The 12,387-nt window shown below is 41.4% G+C and overlaps 1 protein-coding gene across 1 annotated transcript in view; it reads right to left on the bottom strand.

The window, feature by feature from the left end:
* Positions 1-2,216: 2,216 nt before the first annotated feature.
* Positions 2,217-12,387, bottom strand: part of HEG1 (heart development protein with EGF like domains 1) — a 56,807-nt gene continuing 46,636 nt past the window's right edge. The window contains 2 exon segments of the mRNA XM_054381252.1: positions 2,217-8,828; positions 10,466-10,640. Of these exon segments, the coding sequence (XP_054237227.1) occupies positions 8,679-8,828; positions 10,466-10,640 (325 nt within the window). The 3' untranslated portion in view covers positions 2,217-8,678.

Consider the following 12,387-nt stretch of genomic DNA (forward strand, 5'->3'; position numbering starts at 1 on the left):
TAGGGTGACAGGTTGGACTCGATGATCTTTGAGGTCTCTTCCAACCTTCTCTATTCTATTCTATTCTATTCTATTCTATTCTATTCTATTCTATTCTATTCTATTCTATTCTATTCTATTCTATTCTAGGCTGCAAGTGCACACTACTGGGTCATATTGAGCTTGTCATCAACCACCACCCTTAAGTCCTCTGCTGGGCTGCTTCCAATCCACTCATCACACAGCCTATATTTGTGCTATGGATTACTCAAGAAGGGACGTGAACTCTAAAAATATAGGTAATGCACATTCAACCATCAGATACCAGTGTCACCAGCAAAGGTGCTCAATTTACACCTGCTGAAGACCTAACCATATTTTTAAGAAGTGCTCTGGGATGCTCTCTTGGTCCTACACACTCACTTTGCACTTGGCAGGGAGATTTTAAAGCCTGGATTAGTTTAGTTGCACCTCGAGGCAACATTTGAAAATTGGGATGTTTGGTGAGGACTGAAGAGTGTGGATGTGGGTGATGGATATCGCCAGAGGACTGCTGGCATACAGCTCTGCCAGGTACTCTCCACAGCCAGATTTGTTCCCCTCTGCACACCAATTTCCAGGTGAAGCACATGATGGGGCTCCCCAAATAGCTGGTGCCTGGGGGTGATGGGTATCCCTTGAGGCTCTCAGCACAGCCTGCTTAGGACTGGAATTCTTTATTCAAGCATTTCTTCAATCCTAATCCTTACTAGATTCCTACACGTTTCACCATCTCATGTAAATTTGTGTATATTACATAAACACGTAACAATAGACATAATTAGCTAAAAGGTTAAAAAACCTCCATGAAGTCTGAATCAAAGACTCACTCATAACCAGGGGAAGAAGATGTACTCTGACTTCTTTTCAGGTGGTTGCCCAAATGGTTGAGGGCACCCTCTGTGGATGCATCCAATGCCCCAGAGGCACTGGTATGCAAATCCAAAGTGGGCAGAACTGTTAAATCACGTGCTTGTCCATAACTACCAAAGGTCTTTTAATTAATCTCATAGCAATGTTGTGACCAGTCCTTTTGCATTGCCTTTTTCCTTAAATGATACCAGTATCACACAGAAAATAAAATTGCTTGCAATAGTATTCATAACAAAACTGAGGCACTGTTAACAAACAGAACCTCAGGATTCAGTCAAGTTACTCTCTCCTTTTTTACTTGCCAGAGTCTTACTAGACAAGGGGCAGGCATATAACACAATTCTTTACTGTTTCACAGCAGAAAGTAGACTAAAGATTCGGGTTGTAGCCAGAAGTATGTTCTAGACTATTTCATGAAGTGAGTGGCACTCACTTCACTCAGGGCAGCTGTCTAGTGTGGAGTCTTGTGACACTACTCTTAAAGCTGAGGGATATCTTACCATGGGGTGAGCTACCCTCTGCAGACAATTGTCTTTCCATGGCTACTGGAGGAGCTAGATGGTAGGCTCAAACTGGCCAACTAACTTCTAGTAGAGCAGATGAATTCCACCTTAGCTCCATCCAATTGCTATTGCAGTTAAGTGTTGTACTCCGCTGGAGCAACATGAGAAAAAGATTGTCCCAGACAAACGTACCCTTTATTACTCCAGGTGCTTTTCCACATCATGCCTCTTCCCAGCAGCCAGGGCCACACACTGTGTTCATCTGGATTCAAGGTACTTTCCTTTCATCTCTGAAAGACACTCAGCCATATATTCTTCCCAGTGCCTGGTAGTACTTACTGAGGTAGGACTGATCTCACCGTGGTCATGTCCAGTCCCTTGTTCTTACACACAGCCCTGCTACACCAGCCTCTCAGCTCCCCTCCAACAGGCACTTTACATGCAAACATACAAGTTCACCAATTCTCCTGCAATTCCATCAGGGTGAAAAATTGTATTGATTAAAAAAAAAAAAAAGCAAAATTAAACTCAGCTGCTTAAATGCTACCGAAATAAACGTTATCAGAACACAATTTGTATTTCAGCTGAGCAGAAGTTCCTTTAGCACAACAGGGCATACCCACTTCCTCTCTGCTTTTCATTTTAGTCATTCACTCACCAGGCACCACCAGAAGAACAAAAGAACTACCAATACAAAAAAAAAAAATCTTATTTTCTAGATTAAATTATTTTAATTGTAACTAGAAATTTAAAGTTGCATATGTATCTCTTTACAAGGAAAGCTAAAGACAATAAAAAATAGCTGAGACACAGTGATATTCATAGTTTTATTGTATCCTTTTGTAATACTGACTAGAACGCCAGATTTAATAATATTGGATGCAGGTATAAAAATAATCCAATCCTTAAAAATTATATTTTGCTACTACAGTACTGTATAATTAGTGGAGGCTGAAAATATGATACACCTTTAAATAATACTGGCTTGGAAGATGCTCTCAGAACCCAGTGACTTGGAAGCAAACATTCAGAGATACAGGGAAGGGAACAGGGCAATGTAAAGGACATAAAGCAGGTTTACATTCAGGTTGACAAAAGAAGTATAAACAAACGCTGATACCTTTATCTTTTGAAACAGAGCTCACAAAAGGTGAGCTTTACTACTGCAATTCTGCAAGTTGATCAAATAAATCATTATGATTTTACACACCAAGTTTGACCTTCTGTCAGGAAAAAGTCCTGTAGAATTAAACAGGGCTTGAAACAAATGGCTGACTTTCATTTTTAAAAGAAATTCTGTAAAACTATTTAGTATTTATTCTGCTGTGTCTGAGCTTTTTTCTTTAAAGTAAACCCATCCTAGCAGATTTTACTGGAGACTTTTTCATGTCAAGTGAATTCTATGTCACTCTTTGAGGGAAGTGATTAGTTTTTACTGTATTCCACAGGACTTTTCCACACAGGATTTGGCAGATCTGGGGGAGGCCTGCTGCAGTCATTAACCCAAATGAGACTCCCATCTCTTCTAATATTTTACTAGAATAAAGACCAAGGGACTCTGCATTTGCATATTACTTTTGAGGAACATTAGACACCCTTTCTTGGTTTTCCCTCAACAAGGATATTACAGACACACACAACACCTACCATACACAGAGGAAGTGTCATTCCATGTATGATCTTATAATACAGAAGCCACACTCACTTTAGATGTTTACTTTTGCAAAACAAGTAAATATATTTGGGGGGTTTTGTGGGGTTTTTGTTTGGTTTGGGTTTTGTTTCTTATCCCTTCATGGATTTCTTTTCTGATTTTGAATTTCAGAAGTTCAAAAGAACGAATATTTAAATACACATTGCAAAGCTCCCAAAATCTCACAAACATATAGTGCATACTCCTTATGAAACTGGGAGATTTTGCTTCATTTCTGGAGAGACCAGGAAAGAGTGAACTGAAGAGTACTTCTTATCTGTGACTGCAGGAAGCATCTCTAAGTCCCTAAATCTTATATGACAGGAAACAGGTTGGCTGACCAGTAAAACAGCTATGCAAAATTCACATTAATTCTCTTCTCAGGAAAGTTTTTCAGATCTTGAACCTGCTTTGTTCAATCTCACATAATACAGGTCCTGCTACAGTAAGAAAGAAGAATACTTTAAAACAATAAATACAACATGGAAAGGCAGCAACAGTATCACAAAACCAGACAGAACACAGAGCCACTGGAAAGCATGTACTACACACAGGTGACCTTGGTGGTGGAATAATTCAGGCCTAAAACAAAAAATGTCATTAGAGTCCATTGGAGAGTTACCCCAGTCACTATAATAGATGCTGGATTAGGTTCTTTGTGTGTAAAGAGGAAAAAACATTAGTCAGCACAGGAAGGGCATTTAAGTAAAATGCATCCGTTCTTGTTAATTTAAGGAAGAAAACTAAAGACTAAACATCACTATGAGGGAATCAGAAGTCCAGCTGAATTTTGAATGCATATGGCCATTGACCAGCATTAAAGACAAGTCCTGGGAAAACACTTGGACTGCAGCAATGTCCAAACCCAGTCTCCTGCTCTCTTGGTTTCTGGCAAAAAGCCTTTACAAGTACTGGCAGAAATAATTTCACAACGGCAAAAACCTCTCTCTAACTGCAGTTTTATTGCTATTTTGAAAGACTCTTATTACCACTTAGTATGGAGGCAAATACCTTTCAGAAGGTTGGTCACAAAGGTTGACTCAGTGTATGACCATGATGCAACAACAACGAGATTCATGATTGTTGTGTTACCTAATGCTCTGAATGTGGAGGGCAAAAGGCATCAAAAATGCCCCATCCCGTTTTTCCCTCATACAGCTCAATTCAGTGCTGTGAGGTTTCAACAGCATGCAAAAGGCTCCTGATTTTTCCAGTGCAGCTGGAAGAGGTGGCCAGGTAGAGCAGCAGTGTATGGCAGGGATGCTGGAAAGCTGCACGTATGAGCTTCTCTTTTGAACGATCCCTCAAGTTTCTGTTCTCCTGCTCTGTTCACTGAGGCTGCCTCTCCTAGGCTGGCTGTCAGGAGTATTTCTGTGGGTGAAGGGCTTTTCCCAGCACAGTATAATAGCAAACACGTGCCTCCCACATCTTTTCCCAGCAAGCAACAAAGGTAGCATTTACTCCAAAGTTAATAAAAAATACAGCCATACAACTGCCTTTGCTGACTGCTGCCCTAGCTTTCCACAGCAGCCAGAAGCAGGAGCAGATTTCTAGAAGTGCAGTGGAGGTATATTTTTCCTTCCTTTCCCCACATCTGGCTGAACTACTTGCATTCTCCTTACAAGAAACATGCCACTTCTATCTTAAGGCCACAGACAGTAGAGAGCAATTCCACTTGTCAAAAGCATCCAGTATGGTCAAGATTTGCAATTTGTGGTAGCTAGAAGTAATCTAAATAGTCTGAGAAATAAGAGGTACTTATTCAGACATTTTACTGCAAGTTAGGTACTGAACAGAAAGGCACACACATTTCAAAGTGGGCTTGAGGGCATGTGAAGACCCCTCTCACACCTAACAGGAGTGACAAACCCCACTGCACTGCCAGAGAGTGCTAAGTTTATGGCCGAGATGAAAGCAGAGAGAGACACTTCCAGCAGCAGCTTTGCCAAGGGTGAGCTGCACAGAAACAAGTCTCACCCCTGCTGTGGCAGGGCAAGTCCATCACTGCTGGGGTGTGGTAGTGAATAACTCCAATAAAACAACTTTCGCAACTGTGGCAAAACACACTGCACTGCACCCACCCCTTCTGCCCTAGTGGAGCTGGGAACTGGTGGGGCTTGGGTGAAGAGAGAAGCATCACAGCACAGGGAGTGACTGAGTTGATAGAGATTGAAACACCCCTGTCTGCATCTGCCAACTCTGCAAACACTTCCTGGATCACCGTGTGGGAAAGCACCTGTACTTATCCCGGTGCTGACACCTGCCTCTACCTCTGCTTGCTGAGTAGGGTCTCCTGGAACTCCCAGAGAAGGTGATGCAGGTTAGGAGAGACCCTTCTCCTCCTCCTCTGGGCTATGCATTCGCTCTGTGACTCCTTTCTTACCAGAGCTAAAAAGAAGGTCAGGCTGCAAAGGACACATTGTCGTAAGAAATTCTCTAATTTTTACCTGCTCTGGAAGAGATAAAATTTGGATGCAATAAAGTTGTTTCTTTCAGAAAAGGCTAAATTTTGAAGTCCTCACCCAGAAAATCCTGCTGGGCTTACTGAGACCCTCTAATCCCCTATACAGCATTAAGAAGAGTTTGAAGATCATTAAGAAATCAAAATCAATTACTTGCAAACTTTTGTGTGATCTCAACTAGGAACAGTCCTATCTAATTTCTACTCAAATCCCTTCCAATTTGCAATTTGCTATAAGGAGTTTCGTTCATACAGTCCCTGTTACTTTTTATATATAAAGACTTATCTGTAATTGTGAGTTGATATTTCCTACTTTGTACTTGGCATACAGAGGAACATTTCCCATTTTTTTAATCAACCAAGCAATTAAACAGATTTACCTATGAGCATAAGCCTAAACTCTTCCCTATCTGACAAAAGGCTGGCATGAGGTAAAGTTTTATCATCACTGCTTTGCTAAGCTGCTTTAGTCAATAGAGGTAGAGCCCAGTGCTCATTTATACACTCTGAATTTAGATTTAGCATGAATCCCAGTTTCCCCCCTTTCTTTTGTAACACAGATGAAATCCTCCTCCATACCATGAGAAAGGCAATCCTTTCTGTCCTTTGCACTCTCAAAAACAGAGGCAACTCCCTCACACAGAAACAACCCAGCCAATGCCAGATTTGAAGGACCCCACAGCACAGCAGTGTCAAGCCCTTAGTTCACATCATCCAGCAGATCCTGTACAGTTAAGATATCACCTGCCAATGAAAGGGAGAACATCACTGATGGACTAGAAATACTGATCAGCATGGCTGGAACAGCTAGCTCTTGTGCTTTACCGGTTAAACTATTTTGGCTGCTGTAACTAGGGTTTTCCTTAAATACAGGTCCTTAGGCAGCTGTACTTCCCATGAGCATCTGTTCATTTCTTCCCTACAGCTGAAATAAGCTGTGAACTACCACCTGCAAGGCTGATTATAGACCAGACAGTCATGAAGTTTCATGCTTTGCCACCATAAGATCATGTAACTGCAAAGGATACTGCCCTAGGCATCCACAAAGATCTGTTTTTCTGCAAGCCCACACTGCTTTCTACACAGTAGATAAGGGGTGAGGCATAAAAAGACATTATGCTTGTGTGCTATGGCTGGTGCACCAAACTATGTCTTTTCAAACACATTTGTGGTGCCTTTCCTGCCTTACAGTTTTGAGAAAATAGAAGTAAATACAAGCAGAGACCAAAAACCTCTTAGCCCATGCTGCTGATGACTACCTAGTGCCAACTCCCCTTCCTCTGATAGGGAACACAACAGCCTATGAAGTGGCTGGGAAAGGATTGAGGGACTCACAGCATCTGTAGGACACAAGTACTACCACCTGCTCCTCATCATTCCAGATTTGCCTCTGGGGAGCAACCACGCAACATATCAGCATCTGAACTGACATTCTCACTCAGGGTTAGGCGCTTGGGGGGACACATCTTGTGGTCCTTAGTGCTTCAGTAAGCTGAGCTACCTTATAAACCACTTGTAAGCACTGAGTCTTTCTGAGCTCTGTAGGGGAGAAGGGAATATCAGAGGGTATGTGCCCTTCAGTGAAACTAGTTTATGTATGCACCACAGAAATGTTGGGCTAATGGCTAAGGAATTGTGATATTTGCTACCCTCATACAAGCAGCCAGTTTGATTGAAAGTGCAATCACATTCAGGGGAAGAATGTATCTGTATCCGGACAGGCTTTGGATAACTCAAGTTAACACTGCAGTCATAGTAAGCAGTAAATACATTTCATTAATAAGATCTCTTTCAACACCCAGGTCAGGTCAGAATACAGTTCATGAGCTTTCAATGTAATCTTTGGTCAGGAAGGTAATAACTCACATTCTTCAGCTTTTGCCAAGATACTTGATATGAAGTAACACACCTAGGTGAGAAAGCCTGCCTCGAAACTAGGACAGAAGAAAGCAAAATGCTTCAACATAAGTGACCTTCGCTACATCAGGATTGAGAGCATAATTTTTCTCTCTCCCTTAGATGCAACAGACTGCGGGAGCCTTATTTTCCAATGTACTGAAAGCCTTCAAAGCTCCTATGGAAGTCAAGGGGGGCTGCAGAGGCTTCAAAACTGTCTCAATTGCAGTGCCCAGAATTCAGGTTTCACCTGTCCAGACAGAGCTACAGCATTATTTCTCCTTCCCAGACTCCTTGTAAGGAATAAGCTGAATTCCCAGCTCATCTTTTTCTTTCTTGCAAGCAATTATTTAACATTATATTGCTGTTTCTACAGATATTTAAATCCCTGCAGGAAAACAGAGCCTCATAATATTCTATATGGAAGCCCTGTGATGACAAGTAGTGGTATCTCTTCTGAAAAATGGAGATTGACAAAAACCCCAACATATTCAGACTCTTGCCTATACACAGGAAGTTTGCAAAGAGCACATAGGATCACCCGTGCCTTTTTGCAGCTGAAACTGCAATGGTATGACTAACCTTCCCATACTCCTTGGAGACAACTAACCCATGAATTCATCCAACATTGCCAGGTACTAGGCTTCAGCAAGGCCCACCCATCTGGAGAATTTCTACCAGCAAGAAGGTGAGGGCCAGAGAACATATCAGCTGCCCTCTCATGTACAAAAAAGAAAGCAATGCAACAATGTAAAAGGAAGTGGACAAACTTGCCCTACCAAAAGCAGATGCACAGTGAATCTTTGCATGAAGGTTGGCTAAGATGACAAGCACAGTCAACAGTGAACTAGATCTGTAAACAAAACACTCCCTAGTGGTATTTGATGCAGAGTGCTGGGTACAGTTCCTCTGCCGTATTGATCCATGCTTGCCATGTAGCGTAGAGTGAAGAAACAACACAGAACAAATCTGGAGTACATGTGTTAACTTCCATCTGGGTCTTCTAGTGAGGTTCACTTTGAGCCATTCCCTCCTCCTTCTCTTCTTCCTCCTCCTCCTCCCTCTCCGCTGCTTAGCAAGTGTAACCATTCCTCAGGGCAGTAATGCTTGCAATGAAGTTCCAAGTCCTTCCTGTTAAATGGGAAGAGTAGACTGATGTGGGCTGAACCAGATTGTACCTGGGGATCAAAGGCCATGAAACTGTGACAACCTTCCACTCCCTCTCCATTCCTTGCTAAAAATAGTCTCTTCTTCTGGTTTCATCACTAATAAAGGATGGATTGTATTGTCCAGGGTAGATGCACGAATGTCGAGATCCCGGCAAACCAGTGTAGGGAGGATAAAGTCCGTTTCTTTCCAGTTCAGGATTTCTCAGTCCAGTTGGCTGTATTAGCAAAAAAACAAAGTTAAAAATAAAAAGGTCTTATTCTCACACATAAATCCTCCTTAATGAACAGTGTTGCTACCTTTCCTAGCAGTTATTTCAGTAGCTAGAAGGAACAATGTCATAGCTAATGATGTCTAAAACCTAGAATTATTTTTATTGTGGGAGTTATGCATTGCCTGAAGGTATTATACTGACGCAATTCAGTTACAACATCTTGCCACTAGCAGACTTGAAGTTTATCTGACTCCACCCAGTACAGTCTAAGTACACAGCTAATTTTTAATCCAAGAGAACTGTGCTGATGATCTCAGGTATTGAAGTAATTCTCCTGGAAAGGATATTGTCCCAGAGCCATTCTTTAAGGAAATCTTTCTAGACAATCAAAGTTACTTTCCTGCTTTGGTTACTATCTGGGAGCAATCCTCTCCCCATTAACCACAGGCACCTACTCTTCCAACATAGGAACTTGAATTATAAATAAATAAATTTTAAAAAATAAATAAAAAGTAATCTGACCTTCCTTTCTCTTATATAAATCTCCTGAGGACATTTGGTTGAGGAACTTTGGTATCAGACCAAGACTGTACAATCTTTTCACCCGGTAAATAGCACCAAGCCACCCAGTCTGATCTGTTACACACCACATCCATGCAAAGCCTTCATCATCTACTGTTCACTAAAAGCTCACCTTTCTAGCTGCCAGCATAATAAAAGCCTTAAAAACTGTTTAGGAAATACATTTTCATTTCCAAATCTCTTATTCTTACTGGAAACAGGAAGGAGGGAAAGGAAGAGAAACCTTCATGCTGTGCAACCCGGTGAACTTACATACAGGAAATCTTAAAATACAAGCCAGGGGAAAAAAAACCAAAACAAACAACAAGTACTGCTTGCTGCTCTCTGCTCTCAAAAGCAGGAGTGCAATGTGTGTGATTTAGGTGAAATTCTGCAACCTTTACTCACATGAGTAACCCCCCTTAAGTATATCGTTGTAGATTAGTGACAAGCGATACACCAGTATCACAGGTTTAGATATGGACACTAACATGGTACCAACCATGACAGCAGGTCTTGTGCCCTACACTGCCTGTTACTCCTCCATCACTTCTTCCCTCGAAGCTGAAGGGATGCTCCTTATGCATCCTTTCTGCTGCAGGAAGGGGCCTGTACCCTGGAGAGCAGAGGAGTGGAATAAAAGACAGGTCCACAGTGGCCAGCATCTTCACATCTTGGGATCAAGACCCCGGGGCAGAGGTCTCAACCTTCCAGCATCATCAGTGAGGGTAGAAGGGAGAGAACTACCCACTAGGGATCCCTAGCAGTCTGTCCAAACCTTTAATTGCCCTTCTCTACTCTCAGATTGGGCTTGTAAGGCATCCACCAAAGTTTTTCTAGATGTGTCTCTAGCATTTTTCCTAATGACATCTCCTTGTTCCTATGGATATCTCCTTGTGTCCATACACATTCACCACGTGTAACAGCTAGAACCCATAGGACTCCCAGTGCCTTGCTGTCTATGGAATTTGCTTTGTTTTTTTACTTTTCAGGAAAGGGATCTCTATTTGTAAAAATAAAGGGAAGTGTCTTTCCTGTATCAAGCAGAAAGGGTTAATAGTCAAGCTATGGATAGGTACCGAATAATACACATCTGTCATCTGCAACAGGTTCTTGGTGCTTCCATTCTCCTGCATCTCTATGGTCTCTCTGCCCCACTCCTGTGCCCGGGGGTTCTTCGGATATTCAGCATAGGGTGACATCTGGAAATCCCCACTCTTGAAAATGAGTTTACTTATGTCATTTTTATTCTTCCTGTTTACAAAATAACAAAGGAAAGAGAAAACTTATCCTGCTATCTTGTACACACTTCCAACATGATTTCAAGAGATTTACTTCATGTTACAAATCTTGACAGGGAGCAAAGATGCCCTCAGAAGAGGTACAGTTCAATATTTTGCTCTGAGGCAAAAAGCAGATACGAGGTCAGATCATGCTACTCAGGGCATTATGTGGTGGAACCTGAAATCATCAAGGATGGAGATAGCATAACCTCTCTGAGCAACCTCTTCCACTGCCTCACTGTCCTCTTGGTAAAAGAGTTTTTTCCTACACTCAGTTTGACCCTTTCCTGTTCTAACTTATGCTTATTGTCTCTCGAATATGTGTGAGTTCACTTGAGTCAATAAAAAAGTAATGGAAATCTAGGAAGAGAGAAAAACATATGGAATCCCCCATGGCATTCAAGTCTCCAGGTGTTTAACTACAGCACTTCTGGGCATTATTTTAATTCCTAAGAAGGAAGATCTGCAAGGGGCTAGTGTGAATGACACCAGATGCCCTTACATGACTATTATGCTGCATAATGTACTTTGGTGATACTTCCAGTTCAAAGCAGAATAACCTCAAGAAGCCACATAACCTCATGAGACATCCAGTTCACTTTTACAGCTTGATGAACAAGGAGGAAAAAAAAAAAAAGTATGTCCCAATTGAAAGCATAGTGTAATACTCTTAGTCCCAATTGAAAGCATAGTGCAATACTCTGACTTAGTCCCAAATGAAAGCATAGTGTGATACTCTGACTTAGTCCCAAATGAAAGCATAGTGTGATACTCTGACTTAGTCCCAAATGAAAGCATAGTATGATACTCTGACTTAGTCCCAAATGAAAGCATAGTATGATACTCTGACTTAGTCCCAAATGAAAGCATAGTGTAATACTCTTAGTCCCAAATGAAAGCATAGTGTGATACTCTTAGTCCCAAATGAAAGCATAGTGTGATACTCTGACTTAGTCCCAAATGAAAGCATAGTGTGATACTCTGACTTAGTCCCAAATGAAAGCATAGTGTGATACTCTGACTTAGTCCCAAATGAAAGCATAGTGTGATACTCTGACTTAGTCCCAAATGAAAGCATAGTGTAATACTCTGACTTAGTCCCAAATGAAAGCATAGTGTAATACTCTGACTTAGTCCCAAATGAAAGCATAGTATGATACTCTGACTTAGTCCCAAATGAAAGCATAGTGTGATACTCTTAGTCCCAAATGAAAGCATAGTGTGATACTCTGACTTAGTCCCAAATGAAAGCATAGTATGATACTCTGACTTAGTCCCAAATGAAAGCATAGTATGATACTCTGACTTAGTCCCAAATGAAAGCATAGTGTAATACTCTCTGACTGTGACTCCCAAATGAAAGCATAGTGTGATACTCTGACTTAGTCCCAAATGAAAGCATAGTGTGATACTCTGACTTAGTCCCAAATGAAAGCATAGTGTGATACTCTGACTTAGTCCCAAATGAAAGCATAGTGTAATACTCTGACTTAGTCCCAAATGAAAGCATAGTGTAATACTCTGACTTAGTCCCAAATGAAAGCATAGTATGATACTCTGACTTAGTCCCAAATGAAAGCATAGTGTGATACTCTTAGTCCCAAATGAAAGCATAGTGTGATACTCTGACTTAGTCCCAAATGAAAGCATAGTGTGATACTCTGACTTACTCCCAAATGAAAGCATAGTGTAATACTCTGACTTAGTCCCAAATGAAA

The sequence above is a fragment of the Indicator indicator genome, chromosome 5, assembly GCF_027791375.1.
Source record: "Indicator indicator isolate 239-I01 chromosome 5, UM_Iind_1.1, whole genome shotgun sequence".
NCBI lineage: Eukaryota > Metazoa > Chordata > Aves > Piciformes > Indicatoridae > Indicator > Indicator indicator.